Source organism: Diuraphis noxia, unplaced genomic scaffold (genome assembly GCF_037042655.1).
Source record: "Diuraphis noxia isolate RWA-SAM2 unplaced genomic scaffold, SU_Dnox_SAM2 contig0005, whole genome shotgun sequence".
Classification (NCBI taxonomy): Eukaryota; Metazoa; Arthropoda; class Insecta; order Hemiptera; family Aphididae; genus Diuraphis; species Diuraphis noxia.
Genome location: NW_028301715.1, coordinates 49,205,117 through 49,223,116, shown reverse-complemented (window position 1 = coordinate 49,223,116; position 18,000 = coordinate 49,205,117). Strand labels below are relative to the sequence as shown.

The window sequence follows — 18,000 nt, the reverse complement described above, 5'->3', positions numbered from 1 at the left end:
TCAAATATTTTACTCAAATAGATTTGTATGGAATTCAACGGCTTTGACGCCACCGATTAATCGGATTCGGGTTAAGACTAGAGGCATTGAGGGGCCATAATAGCTGCACACCAGGCTGACACCCATGGTGCTCGCCGTGTGGAACTCGGAAGTCACTGGAACTTTGCCATCTGCGAGCTAAGCCCATCGTACCAGTGCAGTCAACCACTTCGTCAGAACGTAATTCCAAAGAATTTTTACGAATATACAATGTATTAAAGAATTCATAAATAATTGAATGCTCAAAGGGGAAAATGAGATCAGAAAAATTAGCTAAGAATAATAATGGGACATTTTTAATGTTAAAGGTTTTCGATACGTCAATGTGTAAGTTATTGATGAATAATGATATTATAAAAGACTAGTATCAACTTAGAAAATTAAACGTTGTTTGAAAATATATGAAAAACACTAGCTTGCTGTAAAATGACCCATACTAGTATGAATACTATTACTATTAATATTAATTGTACTGGAATAATATAAAAGTACTTACATAATTGTTCCAATAAGTTGTAGGTTGAATGGATTGTAATTATTTGGTTGTGTAGTTTAAGTCCTGTTGCCGTTGGTATAATAGCCAGTAGGTGATAATTCTTGTAGAATCGGAAGAGTTTCGGAGATGCATTTTGTGCTTCGAGGTGATTGTAACTGCTGTGTTGTGTTCGCATGATTCCAGTTGCTAGTAGATGTTGATTCTTGTAGAACTGTGAGTGTACTGACAAATTCTATGATCCGCACTTGTATTTAAAGACATGGTCTCGTTCATTGCGTCGATGCGAGGCGCAGGCGCCGCCCATAGTCGTCCGTGATTGGATGTTGCGCGTGGACTACTACGACATCATTGGTTAGGTGCAATTCGGTATTTTTTGCTACGCCTACAAATTGATACTACGCCCCTAGTAAGTTGTTATCATTGTGTTGTACATTTGTGTGCGTTATTCTTATCGATTTATATCTAAACTCTGTTAATGACATGATTTGATATTGTTTTTACTATTTATTTATACTTTTATCGTATTATTCGTATTAATACATTATATTGTATCATTGTTGTCACAGTTTCTATGTATGTACACTACTTTTTATATAAAACATATTTTTAGTAAACAATAAAAATAAATAATTGTTTTACTTAGACTTTGTGTTGTTGTTAATTTATTTTCTATTTTCCTCCTTTTTGTTGGTGGTTCATAAAATCATTTAGATAATATGAGTAGTATGAAATGGCCGGTTCTGGGTCCCCCCCGCTTCACCCCCCCGCCCGCCCGACCATCACTGAGCGCTAGCTCTTCCACCCTCCCCCCGCCTATGCTGCGCTAGTCTGCGCTAGTCTGCGCTAGTCTGCGCTACTCCCTCCACCCACCCCCCACCTATGCTGCGCTAGCCTGCGCTAGCCTGCGCTAGTCTGCGCTACCCCCTCCCCAACCCCTCCCCAACGCTGCGCAAGCTTGCGCTACCCCCTCCCCAACCCCTCCCCAACGCTGCGCAAGCTTGCGCTACCCCCTCCCCAACCCCTCCCCAACGCTGCGCAAGCTTGCGCTAGCACCTCCACCCACCCCCCGCCTGTACCGCCCCGCCTACGTCATAGACGTCTGGCCACCGGACAACCCCCTCCCCCACACCTACCGCTGGACCACCTACGTCATAGACGTCTGGCCACCGGGCTACCCCCTCCCCCACACCTACCGACTGTACCACCTACGTCATAGACGACTGGCCACCGAGCCACCCCCTCCCCCACCTCCAGCCTGCGTCGCCCACGTCATAGACACCGGACACCGCGCTACCCCCTCCCCCACCTCCTGCCTGTACTGCCCACGTCACGGACGCCTGGACACCGGCCCACGCCATCCCCCACACCTCCCGCCCGCACCGCGTGGCCCGGCGGCCCGCGATACCGCGGGCCCGCACCGTGCCGACCCCCGCTTCACCCGCACCCGAGCCTCGACGCCGCCGTGACATTTCACCACCGCCGGTGGCGCCATCTATCCGCCGATTCTGTAACGCGATTTTTCGTCTTGTATCACGGGTTATCGCGGTATTTTAGTGCTAAAACTATGACTCTTGCTATACACCGCGAATAGATAACGTTTAAATGGTCGATCGAGCGTATTACGTACCCGCTGAGTTAATTAATTATCGCGAAGCAGTAACACTGCAACCGTCTAACGTGTAACTAGTGCATTTAATTCTGACGGTGAAAAAATGAAGGGAAAAATTCAAACAACCATCTCGGAGGCTCGCGGTGAGCGCAAGGGCAAAAATATACAACGTTCGACGACTATGCGGGCGCCTAACGATTTGATCGACTGCACAAACTTCGTCATAGACTTTGCTGGCCGAAAATCCATCAACGTCGGACTCGACGCCTCGGACGTTTTCAACGTGTGCGTACAGATTATAACGCCGTCGCGTCATGTATGTATAACGAGTGTTTTCTTAAAACGAATTTTCGCGCTCATGCCGTACATACTGTCGAATATATCCGTCACGTCGGTCATGAGCCGAGAGAGACTTTTCCTCAAAGACGAGTATAACACGCTGTCCCGGAGTACTTATCGCGGTGAAAGCATGCTCGTCGTCGAATCGCACCTACAGCAGGGATGTCGCGTGATGCTTAGCGGGCGCGACCTATTAAGAATTCACGACATGCAATGGGCCATCGGCGAATCGATCTCGCGAAAATCCAACGTCGAACGATGTGCTGTTATGGTGCAAATCGATCAGCTGGCCACGTATTTGAGTACTAATATTTATGTCGACAAATCGTCGACCGTAGAAGAAATTTCCACAGCGACCGAGAATATTCACCACGACCTCCATGTGATGAATATATTTCCGAACAGCGAGAACAGTTTCATAAACCAGATCAAATTGTACGCGAACAAACAGTTGGCCATGTGTTGGGCGTGCAATATTCAAAATAACGGCGTAGATAACGGTCCGAGTAATGACGGTGCTGGTGGTGGTGGTGGTGCTGTCAACGACATTGAAGAGGTGATTATTACTATTAAAATATAATATTATTTCGTATTATAATATCCCTAGGATATCGTAGAGAATATTATATCTTATAATATAATTTGATATTTTTTTCCACAGCTTTTAGGATTCCACGAGAACGAAGGGCCCGCCATGTTCACATATTGAGACTATTCCCGGTAACGTCTTACTTGACCTCGACATTCCGACCACTGGCCACCGCCGCCGTCGACCGAGGATAATTATATATTAAGATGAAACACATGTATAATAATATCATAATATGTCTAATAACGGTGTGTTATAATATATAATATATATATATAATATGTACCATCTGTCTGCGAGATGCTTTTCTCCTCCACACATACATATATTGTAAAATACGATTTGTACATATATTGTCAAATATAATATTTATTACATTATATTTCAGAAAAAAAGACGTTATATTTATTATTATTTCATTTATTACAAAAACATACATACAATTATCTAGTCTAGCCATGTATTATTTTTACATAATATATAAATACATCCTATGGTAATCTAAGTGAACATAGTTATACTGTAAAAAGTATTTAAAGTAAATATTATATGCTATATTATATTTTTCTAACTTCGCCGGTAAACGGGTTGTATTGGATCACGCGATCGTGGATAACCAGGCAGTAGGCGTCCGTGTTGGCGGGGAAATTATTCGCCGCTTCTATTTCCACTCTGAGGTCCACGTTGGAAATCTTCGCGTCGTCCGTCTGCCGCGAACAGTCTATACAGATAAACGGACCCAACTCCTTATATTTTTCTCTCGTCAGGCACGGTTGAGCCGTAAACCGCTCGTAATAATGTTTTTGGAAATCGGCATAATTTTGATAAAACATCGTAAACAGGTTTTTGTCGAAACTTTCGTTGAAATCCTCGTACGGATATTCGACCGAATTAATATACGCTTTAACGTTTGTCAGCGAACACGCGTCGTAATCGCCGCTATAACCGTCCGATACGCTTCCGGGCGTATTCGTTAGAAAAGCGATTATTAAACACCTAGGTTTTTCCACTTGCGAACACGTTTTAACCATCCAAGAGTGCCTGTTAGTTTGCGGCAAATTCGGATACTCGCAAAGCTCCCAATTTCTAAAAGCACAGTTTATCATTTTTTTGCTATCGATGATTTTCATCAGCTTCAATCTCTCTCGATCGTCGACTTTGACAACCGGCACTTTCCACAGCACTCGAGTAAGTTGAACTTTGACTTTTTTCACCAAAACCTGGACCGACTCGGTTGCCAAGTCTCCGCCCGGCACGCTAGTGAAATGTAGCGAACTCAAATCCGACATCGATCTATTCAGTATGAGCTGTTGACTGCAATTCACCAGTATCCGCTTGTAGTCCTCGCAAAAACCGAAAACGTGCTTCAACGGTATACAGCCACTGAACGTGTTGTCTTTGACGAAATTAGCATTTCTACCAGTGATATCCCAAGCAGCGTTTTGCATTATATTCGCGTCGGCAGGCGAATACGAGCAATAACCTTTCATGGCACTAGTTATGCCCGGCTTCTTGACACGCTGCACTTCGGTGGAATTTATTTCGTATTTCATCTCGTTAAACAAATTCGTCAATCCATTATGTGCCATAGTTACCTCGGCCTTTAGTTCATCGGGCTTCGTTATTTTACCCTCGATGTAGATAAAACTATCGCTCGGAAACGTGTGCGCATCTCGATTCTGAATAGATATGCGGATTTCATCGCCATTGTTTAGTGCGGACGAGGAAAATGGTAAAAAAGAATGTAAAAACATTTCGCGAATAGGAGATTCGTTAACATACGCTCCGCCCACATCCAAGAAGGATTTGTCCATAGTGCATGCGCGTATAATATAAAATATATATTAATTACTTAGCGCCGATTATGCGTAAGAATTTGCGATTAGCCGATGACAGTTTTTTATTTTTAATATTATTAACTTTTCTGTGAACGACGCCCGTGTACTGCAGTGGTGTGCGTCTGACGGCCGCTGTAGCTTTAATGCGGTCGTCGGCATTATCGATCGCGTATTTATCCGCGTTAAACTTCAAACCCATTTTTTATCAGGAGTCTTACGTTCACAGTCTCACCGCGAAAATCGATCGCTTTACCGTTTTGATCGGTCAACGATACTCGCACGTAATCAATCGTATTTGTTTTCAGTTTATACAGCACGCAATACTTAGGTATTTCGACTATTTTATAACCCGGCGGGACGACTGGATAAAATTCGTGTATGGTGTGCGATTGTCGACCGTTGTCGAATGAACCTAACGCTAGGTTACATTCGACTTTTATCGTGTTTACATTCATAATTTTCACTACACGATCGGATTCGTGTCTGCGATCGCGCGCTAAAGTTCGCTTATCGAAGCCCAATAACGGAGCGATGCTATCCTCGACGTTTAAGTCGATTTCGCTACTACAATGCACTGTGCATTTCAACGTACTGTTATCGGTTGATAAACTAAAAAAACGTACGCCGACGTTCTTCAAAAGTTCACGCATTTTAGTTTCCAAAGCAATTATTTCATAACAACCGGTCGGTATTTTAATCCTAACGGGCTCCTCCTGTCCGCCGTGAATAATATGCAGATTATCACAACCGGTCTGTACATTGGGTATGGAATTATATGTTTGCATACTCAAAAGTCCGATTTCCGATTTATTACCCACTTCGACGGGCGGAAAAAAATGACATTCCAATTCAGAACTGGCCCCGCTCAACGAAAATGTTTGTGACGACATGTTGCCGCGTCGTATAGTCGACGATATATAAATATATATTATTATAGTATTGATTTAATATCAATATTATTATTATCGTTGTTTCGAGGTTAAAAACTTCAAACATAAATGACCGCAGTTAAAAGTATCGTATGTTTGATGACGTTCGTAATTATATTCGATGTCGCAACCTTTAAAATATTTTTCCAACTCTAATGGCGGGCGGAGGTTTCCGTAGCTATCGTAATACAGAACCGATTTTCCAATTTTTTTATAACACACCCAATGCGTGCCCCTATTTTTTTCCAAGTCTAAATTAACGACCGCAGCTTCTTCGCGTCTGGGTGCGGCGGGCAACCTGTCTATACAATATACGCCTCTGAAATGAAGTATTTTCGCGAGTTTGGCGTATTTGATTATTTCGAAATCGTAAAGGGCGCGATTGGGTAGAGTTAGTTTTTTGTTCTAGACGATTTTTTAACGGGTTTAATTTTTCTAGATTTTTTATTATTTTTTTTATTCGCAGTAGATTTTTTCTTTTTCACCGTCATTTTTTTCCTCTTCGCCACTCCGCCAACAGTGGTGCGCGATTTCCGTACGATAGTATACGAGCCGCCGTTTTTATACGGACTCAGATACATACCTTTGCCCAAATGTACTTGCGACCCGTTGTTCGATCTAATACCGCGTATCGTTCTCACGATATTAGCTACTCCGCCGGCCAGCGTGCCGAGCGCGGAAAGCCCCGCCAATATAGGTATTAATGTTAGAGAGCCACCCGTCTTAGGAACTCTGATGATGCGAGGCAGTTTATTATTTTTCGAACGCCCGCCCGCCGTCGCCTTCACGTGTTTGCGCGCGACGCGAACAGTCGATTTAATTAAACTACTCATGTTCGATGTTCTGGGACACGATTTCAGCGATTTTTTCAACGCTTTTTTACACACACCTACAATATTGGAAAATCCGCATCCGGCGCCGATCTTGCGTTTCGCCTTCATACCCGTAGTCACGAGCCACGCTGCGGCTTTTTCTTTATAATCGGCGTCTTTCGCCCCCACTCTGCTCCAAGCACGTTCTTCCAGTATACCGTCGGCCACACCGCGGTCGGATAAAGAATCACTTTTATCGTAGGCTATATCGTGCTCCCTACACGCCGAATCCAAGCCGTTTATTCCTGGCTGTCCGAGAGCGAGTCTTTTTTTTAAATTAGTTCCCGGCCCGCAGTACTGATAACCGGGCAGATGTAATTCAATCGGTAGACTATTTATTACGGTGTTCAGCAGACCTGTACCACTATTGGTCTTGACCTTCGAACGCGGTAACATTATATGAACACGCTGCTCGAACGTCACGCGTATTTATACAATGAGATTTCTCAACCAAGAAATGAAGCTCAAAGTCGACAATATCGATTCACTATCGTCATGCGATACAACGCGCCCGCTTCGCCATGGGCCCCTATTCCCCAACGCGGTGAGAGCGCTGATCGTAGGCCCGTCGGGTAGCGGGAAAACGAACCTTATTTTCACTTTATTAGTACACGCGAACGGAATTAAATTCGAAAACGTGTATATTTATTCTAAAACGCTGGATCAAGCTAAATATGTATTGCTCGGTAAGATTTTGAGCGGCGTTCCGGGCGTTAAATTATTTAAATTCAGTGATAACGAAACGGTGATCCAGCCTGAAAAAGCTCTACCTAACTCGGTTTTTCTGTTCGACGATGTCATAACGGAAAATCACGGTATCATCCGATCGTACTTTGCGAGATCTAGACACAACCTGGTAGACGTGTGTTATTTAGCTCAGTCTTACTCGCGCGTACCGAAGCAGCTGATACGTGACAACGCTAATTTCATAGTGCTGTTCAAACAGGACGAGATGAATTTACGTCACGTTTACGACGAACACTGTTCGGGCGATATCAAATACTCGGAGTTTAAAGATTTTTGCATGACGTGCTGGCGTGGAGGTAGATTTGAATTCGTCGTTATCAGTAGTGAAAACGAACGTGATAACGGGCGATATAGACACGGGTTTGATACATACGTAGTTATATAATAAGGCGCTACGCCGAAATTTACTACATTAACTCGGGATCATGGACAAGGTGAACAACTCGACGACAGTGTCATCGCCTGCTATTTTGACTGATATAATTCAAGCGAGGGCGAATATAAAACAAAAATATAACGCGTTAAAAACGGGGCGGTTTGAAACGGAGGCGTTAATAAATAACACATTTAGCTCGATTATCGAACCTCTTAGCGAAATAAGGTCGAATATCAAGAAGAAGCCGTTTCCGGTGGTAACGCCCTCACCGACGCCATCGTTATTGACGCCAGATTCGGATTCTTTTGTAGATCGTTTCCCTGCACCGCTCCAGTCACCGCCTACAACGTATAACGATTTGAACGCACGTTTCGGACCTTGGACTAAACCGGTGTTGGACAAAATATACGGGCCCGTAAAATTATCTAGCGGTGTATTCAGATTGGGTGATAAAGAATTACAATTTATCGACAATGTAATACACATTGAAGGCGATACGCGTACATATCCGGTAACGACGGGACTTATCGATTTATTATTTCTTAAATCCCCAGAGCCGACAAAATACACACAAACAGATTTAAATACATATAAATCGATCTTAATTCAGACGTCGGTGCACAGGACGTCGAACGGCGAACGTATTCGCAAATCTAAAGGACAGAAATCTGGAATAATTTCAAAATTGTTTTCTAGAAAAAGTAATATCAGAACTGGCGCGGGTATTAGCATGCGATTACAAAAACACAATATCACTTATTGGAACGATCCTAACGAGTTGGTCGACAGATTGCGTTTATTGTATTCGTCGCTCGCGGCGGGCAATACGGGCGTTCGTAACGAGATAATAGCGATTTGCGAGGAATTGGTCGAAGCTAAAATATTGAAAAAAATACCAAATGTCTAAGCGCGCGATAGCCAGCGAACTTCACGCGGCGGCCAGAAGGAGGTACCCTCGACGCCGCGTCATTGTTTACGGAAAAAACGATTTATTTCAAGCGGACCTCGTTGACATGCAACAATATTCCGGCGTGAACAAATCGTATAAATATATACTCTGTATTATCGATTGTTTCACCAAGTACTCGTGGGCCCTGCCACTCAAGTCGAAAAAAGGCGAAGAAGTCGCTGCAGCTGCAAGTAAAATTTTTGCACAGAATAGTCCTAACCTATTACACGTCGATCAGGGACGTGAATTCTATAATAAACATTTCGAAGCGTTAGTAAAAAAACACAATATTAAAATGTATAGCACGTTTAGCGCGGTCAAGGCGTCTATCGTGGAAAGATTTAATCGCACGCTAAAACAGCGGATGTTTAAAGAATTCACTAGCAGGGGTTCACGCGACTGGATCACGATTCTACCCTCGTTAATCGATGACTATAATAATTCTACGCATAGGACTATCGGTATGACGCCGGTGCAGGCTGACGCCGACCCGACACGTGTTGAACTAAAATACGCTGTAGAAAAAACCGGTAAAATAAAATTTAGCGTCGGAGACAAAGTACGCATCAGCGTGTACAAGGGTGTTTTCACCAAAGGATATTTACCGAATTGGTCTACGGAAATATTTACTATTATTAAAGTGAATAAGACTACGCCGAGCACGTTTACGCTACAAGATTATACGGGTAGACCGATCGCCGGCGGGTTTTACGCCGAAGAAATACGCAAAACAATGTTGCCCGACGATTATCTGGTGGAAAAAGTAATTCGCACAAAGGGCCGGCGTGTATTCGTTCGATGGCTAGGTTTTACGGACGAACATAATAGTTGGATAAATAAGACCGATCTTAAAATATAAACACAGTTACCGCGGTGCAATGGACGCGTTTGGAGGGTCGCCGGGTAGCCGGCTAAATAAATCCATAGCGGATATGGAGGAAAGGTTCGAAAAAGAGCTCGCCTCACACGTTAATTTAATCGAGATTAATTTAGTAAAAATCGAGGCACTCGGTGAAAAGTTCGCAAATGAGTTAGCTATACATAGTAATATAAATGACGTGAACGAGAAAAAAATCACGACGCTCGGCGAGCGGACACAAGTGATTGAAATGAAAACAAGACATTTAAAATTGTCACTAGTACCGCCGTCGACCGATAAATATATTTCGGAAAACAATAATAAAATTGAATCCTTAAGGATCCTTAAGGATTAATCAAATCCGTTGAGATTGTTAGTAAAAACATCAAAGATTTGAAAACTGACTTGTCGGTCGCACGCGACAGGATAGTCATACTCGAGGATAAAGTCGTCAGTATTCATACAAGTTTAACGCTAGTAAGACGTTATAATATATATATATATATATATATATTATAATATAACAAGTGCGATCGCGTGTATGATGTCGTCGGGTATACTAGATATTCAGTGTGTGTTAAGCCCAAACTCGAAATACTTGATAAAAGAAATGTCGGTAGTGGACGTGGGCGGATGGGCTAGCCAACACTGGATTTTTAAACACACTAGAACGCGCGAAAATACGTCGAAAGTCAATGCTACCAACATGTGGTTATTTCGCAACTACCATCAACTGTCTTTGGATTGCGGGGACGTGGAGTATTCTGAAGTAGAAAAGATTTTAAAATCGTTACATTTCGAATGCATTTACGTGAAAGGCGAAGAAAAGCGACAGATCATTCAAGACTTCATTCCCAATGTCGAAATCGTCGAGATGGGCGCGGATTTGGACTGCCCGCGACTCGACCAGCTACACGCGGGGCTGTGCAAAAATATACAGCCGTGCTGTCTTTACCATATGAATTTAGATAGTGCACAATGTACATATAATCGAGTTTTCGCATTGCTTAAATGGTTTAAAAATAATATGTAAAAATAATGTGTTATATTATTTAATTTCTGTATATATAATATTTATGAAATAAATGTATATTATATTATATAATCGTGTAAAGAGTTTTATTACGCATATATCTGTGTGTGTGTGTATAACATGTATATACACTCCACATCTGGGGTTGATGGTTGGTCGGCGTCACACAAATGACCTCGCATTCCATAAAACGAATTTTAAAAATAATTTGTAGAATAATATAATTTCGTTTCTGTATATACTATATAGTCTCCAAGTAGATACATATACATAATATAATGTCTACGAATATCGAGTTTTTCACACAAATAATCGTATTCGTTAGCCGCATCTGGATGACCTTATAGTCGGAGGGTGTGAAGTATCATCATCTGGTTGTAATGGTCAACCCGACTGCAGTCACATGTGGTTCGGACCAGGCATTCCGCTAGCTATACGACGCGCAGGATCCGCTAAGCGAACGACCCTTATCGACTGTAATGCACGTATATGCGCTTATCAATCCCTGTACCCGCACGATATTGTACACGCTGATAGATTATGGTGGGGGCGTCTGTTGATAATAATTTTAGACGCCTGACCGTTGGCCAGTGAATATTAAATCAGTCGTATTTTCTCTCCTATCCGAAGCAGTCCACTCAAGTTCATCTCTACCGACATTCGAACATTGAAATCTTGACACATCGCTAAACTTATAAAGTGAGTTTATTTTATTTATTTAATAATCATTATTATAATATATGCACTCGTATTACACGACTATAGCGTTTTTAGATTTGAAAGAATCTTTCAATTCTGAATGGAGAACTTTTATGTACGAAATTAATAGATGTTATTTTATAATTGTAGTTCTAAATTTGTTCTCACCCGAATTCATCGTCACCGCCAACATACAGTCCTATCAAACCATCTCTGCAGGGATCTACTATATAATATATATATAATATTATATTAAAGTGAGTTTATTTTATTTATTTAATATTTATATGCGATCTTGCCACACTAAATTTTTATTTGATATTAATAAAAAATATTTTTGTTTTTATCTAGCCCCGAATTCATATACCCGTCGTACGCCCACCGTCACCGCCACCACCACCACCACCAGCGACATCACATCGTCTGTCATCATCATCATCAACGCTTCGTCTGTAAATTGACGGTTATTTAAAAATAAAGTGAGTTAATTTAATTTTTATTAAATATATCTATCCTCACGTTGCGCTTGCGCTTAAACAATTTATTTTTTATCTAACATTTATTTTTTCTGTTCCCAGTTTATTATGGCATTCTTAAGCGCTCTAAAAAGCCAGGTGAATAACGTGAATCTCTCCGTCGGCGAATTGCGGAAGGATGATGCATACCCTGTGCGATCAATGAAGACGGTCGAGACGAAATTCGGCAGGACTGTGGCGTGTGTACTGTTTGACGGGGCGAGCGGGGGGACGATAAACGTCTTCTTGCCAAAGACAGTTACCGTCTCGGTTGAAAACATCGAAAAATATAACACAGGAGACATCCCAGCTGTATCCCTGATATTTAAAGGTTTACACAACAGGAGTTTCATTATAGATTTTGAGTGAAATTGACTATGGAGCTTCTGCATAAAATGTTTTTATTAATATAATTTTAAATAAAAAAATTTACATATACGTTCTTATTTATATTTTATTCCGATCCTATAGTGTTAATAAGTTTTTAATCGATACAAACTAATGATATATTATATATATTTAACAAGTTTTATAATATAAATAGTTTCGTCGAAATAAGAGGTTTTAAATTAAATATATATATATAATACATATTATACGCATTTAATGAGGTGAATCATATTTATGTGATATGCGTATGTATATAAATATAAATTATAAGTAGTATTAAATAATATATATTTTTTTAGGTGTTATAATCATTATAATTGGTATTCTACGAAAAAATTGGTTTTAATAGGTATTTTAAAAAAAAAAATAATAATAATAATACCGAGTAATACACAGGAATACACGCCTCGTGATAAGGCTAAGTGCTTCTTACAACGCGTAGTACCAAAATAATAATAATAAAAATAATTATGATAATTTTAAAATGGTATTATATTATATTAACAGCTATACAATAATAATAATAATAATAATAATTAATAGGACAAATTCAATAATTATTTACGCGATAGTGTCCGTGCGCGAGTGTATTTATTCTATCGGCTAGAATATGGCGTTTATCGTCCGATCTGTTCAATACCAGTTTCATAGTTTTAATAGTTCGAATTTCATGCTTAAACGACCGTATAGAGACATTTTCTCTATACGGCGTAAAAGACATATAACTATAAGCGTGCGACGGATGTACGGGTGATGGTGTTGGGGAATGCGCAGTCGCGGTCGTTGAGGCGTTTTGATGTATCCGCGCAACGGCCAACCTCGCGCAGTCGGTCGCAATCATTTTCCCCATGCTCACGTCAAACTCGTCGTCTCGTTCATCGGATTCTATGTCGTCGTCCACATCGGCGAATAAACAGCGCTTATGATCGACTAGCGTGAGGTGATTTCTGATCACGTGTCTCATAACGCCTTTCGCACGAATGGTGACTTCGCGTTCCACGTCGTAGGCATATGACTTTGCGCGCAGCGCTACGAATTCGTAGATAGTTCTGCCTGCGGCCTCGTCCTTGAATAATCCCGGAATCCTTTTCCGCGAGCCCGCGTAACCCTTGTGATCGGTCGGCAAATTAGACGTGTCCGTGCGCAGCATGAGGTTTGGATTGTTAATCAAGTCGTCGTAAAAATCTTTAGTCGATACTTGGTAGAAAAGCGAATCTATAATAATAATTATTATTATAATATATTTTTTTATTTAAAGTGTTAAGTATACAATGCGCACCTGTGTCGGTATATAACAATTTTATATTTTCACCGTAGTATCGTTTCATCACGTCATAATGAAAATTGTACATCAGAACTTTGCTAAGTTCGAGTACTGTAAACCCGATGAAAATGGGCTTACAGAAATCGATTACTTTGCTATCTAGAGTGACCGCGGCGAAATTGTCGTTATAAATTGTACAATGTTTAAACGTCGGGCGGTTGATGAGCTTTCGTAGTCTGTCAGGTCGCGTTACAAGATCAAGCTTTACACGACGTCTCATGTTTTCCATCGTTTTTCCTGGATATACAGGAATAAAATGATATTATGCTTAAAGTTTAAAGTTGAAGTGAAAGTTTTAAGTTGAAGTGAAAATAATCTAACGTACCAAACACGGAGTTGTTTAAATCTTTGAAGAATTGTTCTTCAAACTTATTGGTTGCACGTTTCCTCATCTCAGTGTTGAGCGCGATGTACGGAGCTAACCACGGAGATTGTCGGAATTCCAACACTCGGTGTACCTGAAATGCATGGTTAAGTTTAAATAATAATAATAATAATAATAATAATAACTATAATAATAATAACCTTTTCGACTACTACGCCATGGGCCATGGCCTGTTTTAAATTCATATAATGAACGACGTAGCGTTCTTTTCGCTGAAATGTCACCATCAACTTTCGAACGGTTGATCCGTGTGGTATGCTGGCGTGGGGTAAGAACGGCATATCGTTGTGGGCATCGTGCAGGTGTTGTGGATACGAGATGTCTACTTCGTAGATTCTGCCAAAATCGTCCGTCTCGCCCATCCACTCCAGCTGAGCCAGCGCGACTTCCGGATTCCCTGGGTACCATGCGAAATCGCTAATCGGCATGTATTTTCCCATTGCGAGACCATATAAATTATTAGCTATATACATAAAAACAACAATTAATATTCATACAATATATCGAATATATATATAATCACCATCCAGGTATACGAGCCAAGTGTCGGGTTCATCGTTTCGGTATCCGGGCGTCTTGAAATTGTTAGCTTTGGCATAGCGTTTACTCGCCTGGACCAAGCCGCCACGCATTCCGCTCTCAAGAAACAAAACTTTCTCAAAGTCATTTAAAAGTTCAAGTTTCACCGAAGTGAACTTTAACATGCAGTCAAAGCTAAACCCGGGAGAGGTGTAATATTGTGCCGGATCCAGGTGAAACGTCGTCATGCAGAGCTCGCGGAAATTCTCAAACACATCAGCGCTGATCAGAACATCGATTCTCAGGTATAGGTCACTGTAATCGCCGAGGGTCCTGCAGTCGAAATGATCCCACACCCGAGTAGCGTGTTCATAATCCTCGTCACTGACGTGAGCCTCAGTCAACGCGCTATAGAAGTCGAACTTGGGCGGTAGGGCCGTCTCGTCCAATTTGTCCCACGAATCGACATATTCGTACGGGAACACTCCTTTCCGTGTGGTCAACGTCATCTCCGCCGGGGTGAAAACTTTTGCAACTTCACGAAACTTGTCATAGTTTGCGGTCGTTAGGTTCTGGGCTAGGTGTGCTAAACTCGAAGTCATGAATCGACAAGTATCGATAAATCTTACGGAAAACGTATTATTTATGTATTTTGAGAACGATATGAACTTTTCTTCACTATTAGCTATCACCGAAATCGCTCTATTATTATAAGCCAAATGTGAGACGATAAAATGTGAATCATAATTCGAAAGATTGTGTAAAAAGCACGGAACAAATTTCGGTGTTTTCAATTTAAGATTACACGCGTTACACAATGTTTTCAAAAAAAGACCCGATAAGTGGTCGTGATGCGCAGTTTTACAATTTTGTTCGGTGAAAATTTCCACGCACAAGTCGCACAACTTCTTGGCCGCGTGTAGACGACAATCCTCGGTATTCATGATGATCGGCACGTTGATAGTCTTATACAAATCGTTTATTCTCTCGGCCACGTCAACGACGGACTGGACAAATCGGTCGGCCACATCATCTTCGGTCACCGAACCGCGAAAAACGACGGGAGTCCTAGGAATTCCGAACTGCTCAAACAACTCTATTGGCACTCCTTCCGCTGCGACTACTAAGTACCCGTAGCTCATAGGATGGTGCGTGTGCATCGCCGTTGTATTAGCACCTTGTCGCTGAGACGTTTTCAGGAGTAGGGCTTCGAAGTCGGCGTACACTACGAACGGTAGACGTTCCGTTTTACACCACGACTTGAACTCGAGCGTATCCCCCTCTTTGGGCATTAAAGGCAATACCGGTTTGTGTGCTCCGCATATTAAACGATGTTTTGACAAAGCTCTCTCGCCATGTAATTTATATTTTAAAGGACGATCGTCGAAGCTGGTGAAACATTTTTTGCATACAAATAAATGATGCTCACGATTGTTTTTTTGAGGGCTGGCTAACCGCGAAAAATTTGAAATGTAGGCGTAATGATTTTTAACATTCTTCCCGGTAATCAACAGCAAGTCGAAATGATTCGCCAGCTCGTTATCGGTCACCCGCAGAGGATACGCGACCGACTGGGTCGAAGATTTTTTATTTTTATTTTTTTTGCAATTCATTACGCCATATACATTTACTGACGTACCGGGATTAGCTCGCTCAAATAATTTTATTTCTGACACGGGGGTGGGGACTGATATTGTGGAAAAGTCATAGCGGTGCTCTTCGCTCGAATAATTCGCTCCTACTCGCGTGCGGTTATCTTGTGCTACGTGTTTCGCCAAAATCGCCCATTTAAAGCATTGTTGGTCGACATTCTTAGGATTAACGACGGCTTTCCGACTAAGTATGCTTTCCGGTAATGGTATGTACGACGATCCCCCCATAGGCGTGTACTCGTACACACCCAAGAGCAATCCGTCGATGTGCGACAAGGCGAACCCGCTACCTTTCCCCTGGTATGCGTCCTCTTCGGCCAGGAGCCTCGTAAAATTTCGATCGACCGAACTCTCGATATTGCTGTGTGCAAATAATTCCTTCGCCGACGTCTTAAACGCTCGATTCTGTGCGGTATTGTCCACGTTGGGCACGATGTAGGTAGCCTCTAATTTAATATTATATTTTATCGGATGAATACGCACGCATTCGCGTAATTTACCGATTAATTCCGACTCTATCGAGTTGAGGAAAGCGCGATAGTTAGCTACGTTATTTACATTCTTCCTAAAATACCACACTACCACGCGATTAAGCGAAGACTCGATCTCCATAAAGCCAGGCGTATTGACCTTGTGCATGCGCACCTTTTTGCGTTTAATATTTTTCCTAGTATTTTCGGTGTAAGGCAGGCCTTCTTCGATCGACAGTGGCGAGTCCGGTCTTGCGTGCGGGGCGGTAACGGGAGATCTTGCATCGGGTCGGGTAGCGATAGCCTGTGCGGGGGGTTCGGTAGAGATGTCCGGTATGCGGGTGGATGATGAGGCCTGAGGAGGGGTAGGTGTGTCCGTGTGCCGAGTCGAGATGACCGCCGGAGTCGGGACATCTGGTTGAGCGTGCGGGGTAGTAGCGGGGGGTGCCCAGTTTATGACCGATGTGCGACCTAACATATTATATTATTAATATAAGATAGTGCCGTTATTATTATTATTAATAAGATAAAAAAATTATTTACCCATTGCACCACCTACTCGTACAGCGTTGTGGAATTCGGGAGTGTTTTTAGCTATCACTATTTTAAAAATAATTTAATTATTAATCCCGAGTTAAGCAAAACGTTGTTGATCCGAAAAAACGTCATATTATGTGTAGAATTCTAATTTTTCGTTATACAAAAAACTGGTTTAAAAATCAATAATACATATTCAAGATATGATAATAATTCAACAATGTTAGTTCGCCCGACTATATGAATAACAATGAAGTTTTTTCGGCTCAACGTCGTAATAATCAATGTACTTACTATGGCGGTTTTGCACGTGAATACTGAGATTGTTCCGCTGGGTGAACGTCTTGAGACATATCCCGCACGAATTCGTCGATCCATCGTGGGTTTTAGCGTGCCTGTTCAGATCGCGCTTATGAACGTAAACTTTATCACATATCGCACAGTTAAACATTTTCGAGAATGTAATACAAACAACGTTTTAAAATAATTATAAAATGTAGACGCGGAGACGAATATAAGCAAGGACGTGAAACGTGTTTAAACTCTGTAGGCCGTCTGATCTGAGATCTGAACGGAGCCGCTGTCATCTCGATTTAAGAACAAATCGCCCGCTAAGATTAACCAGCGCTCAGCATCGGGGTATATTATATGGTATATATATATCTATATATCAATATATATGTATATATAATTTACACACGAAATATGCGCATCGTGCAACATGTGTTAGCAGTGTTAGTGGCGGCGGTATCATACCACACATATGCATGGTCAACAACAACGGCGCGGCAGCACGGCGGCAGGGTATCTGATAACTGGGCCAACTGGGGAATA

The 18,000-nt window shown here is 41.8% G+C and overlaps 4 protein-coding genes and 1 long non-coding RNA gene across 5 annotated transcripts; 2 read left to right on the top strand and 3 right to left on the bottom strand.

The window, feature by feature from the left end:
- The first annotated feature begins 2,008 nt into the window (after positions 1-2,008).
- On the top strand, positions 2,009-3,379 carry LOC149055465 (uncharacterized). The gene is made up of 2 exons (XM_089229211.1): positions 2,009-3,039; positions 3,145-3,379. The coding sequence occupies exons 1-2, from the start codon at positions 2,248-2,250 to the stop codon at positions 3,190-3,192; spliced, it is 840 nt and encodes a 279-aa protein (XP_089085337.1). The 5' UTR covers positions 2,009-2,247; the 3' UTR covers positions 3,193-3,379.
- Positions 3,380-3,629: 250 nt separating this feature from the next.
- LOC149055464 (uncharacterized) lies at positions 3,630-4,886 on the bottom strand. Its single transcript, XM_089229566.1, has one exon. The coding sequence runs from the start codon at positions 4,884-4,886 to the stop codon at positions 3,630-3,632; it is 1,257 nt and encodes a 418-aa protein (XP_089085692.1).
- Positions 4,887-5,872: 986 nt separating this feature from the next.
- On the bottom strand, positions 5,873-7,107 carry LOC149055463 (uncharacterized). The gene is made up of 2 exons (XM_089229565.1): positions 6,423-7,107; positions 5,873-6,141 (listed from the first exon to the last, which is right to left on the bottom strand). The coding sequence occupies exons 1-2, from the start codon at positions 7,105-7,107 to the stop codon at positions 5,873-5,875; spliced, it is 954 nt and encodes a 317-aa protein (XP_089085691.1).
- A 4,185-nt stretch (positions 7,108-11,292) lies between these two features.
- Positions 11,293-12,327, top strand: LOC149055462 (uncharacterized). The gene is made up of 4 exons (XR_016191867.1): positions 11,293-11,374; positions 11,525-11,631; positions 11,726-11,853; positions 11,953-12,327. It is a non-coding gene; the product is annotated as an uncharacterized LOC149055462 (long non-coding RNA).
- On the bottom strand, positions 12,270-17,725 carry LOC107171014 (uncharacterized). Its single transcript, XM_089228259.1, has 7 exons — positions 17,461-17,725; positions 17,173-17,229; positions 14,512-17,100; positions 14,129-14,451; positions 13,929-14,061; positions 13,559-13,840; positions 12,270-13,494 (listed from the first exon to the last, which is right to left on the bottom strand). The coding sequence occupies exons 1-7, from the start codon at positions 17,615-17,617 to the stop codon at positions 12,830-12,832; spliced, it is 4,206 nt and encodes a 1,401-aa protein (XP_089084385.1). The 5' UTR covers positions 17,618-17,725; the 3' UTR covers positions 12,270-12,829.
- Positions 17,726-18,000: the final 275 nt, after the last annotated feature.

Bases quoted from the DNA above. Each gene is read 5' to 3' on its own strand.
- LOC149055465 (XM_089229211.1), top strand. From the start codon at position 2,248: ATGAAGGGAAAAATTCAAACAACCATCTCGGAGGCTCGCGGTGAGCGC. The intron at 3,040-3,144 runs GTGATTATTACT...TTTTTTCCACAG, and splicing joins CTGTCAACGACATTGAAGAG to CTTTTAGGATTCCACGAGAA.
- LOC149055464 (XM_089229566.1), bottom strand. From the start codon at position 4,886: ATGGACAAATCCTTCTTGGATGTGGGCGGAGCGTATGTTAACGAATCT.
- LOC149055463 (XM_089229565.1), bottom strand. From the start codon at position 7,107: ATGTTACCGCGTTCGAAGGTCAAGACCAATAGTGGTACAGGTCTGCTG. The intron at 6,142-6,422 runs GTATGTATCTGA...TATATTGTATAG, and splicing joins GCAAGTACATTTGGGCAAAG to ACAGGTTGCCCGCCGCACCC.
- LOC107171014 (XM_089228259.1), bottom strand. From the start codon at position 17,617: ATGTTTAACTGTGCGATATGTGATAAAGTTTACGTTCATAAGCGCGAT. The intron at 13,841-13,928 runs GTACGTTAGATT...CTGTATATCCAG, and splicing joins TTTAAACAACTCCGTGTTTG to GAAAAACGATGGAAAACATG. The intron at 13,495-13,558 runs GTGCGCATTGTA...TTATTATTATAG, and splicing joins ATTGTTATATACCGACACAG to ATTCGCTTTTCTACCAAGTA.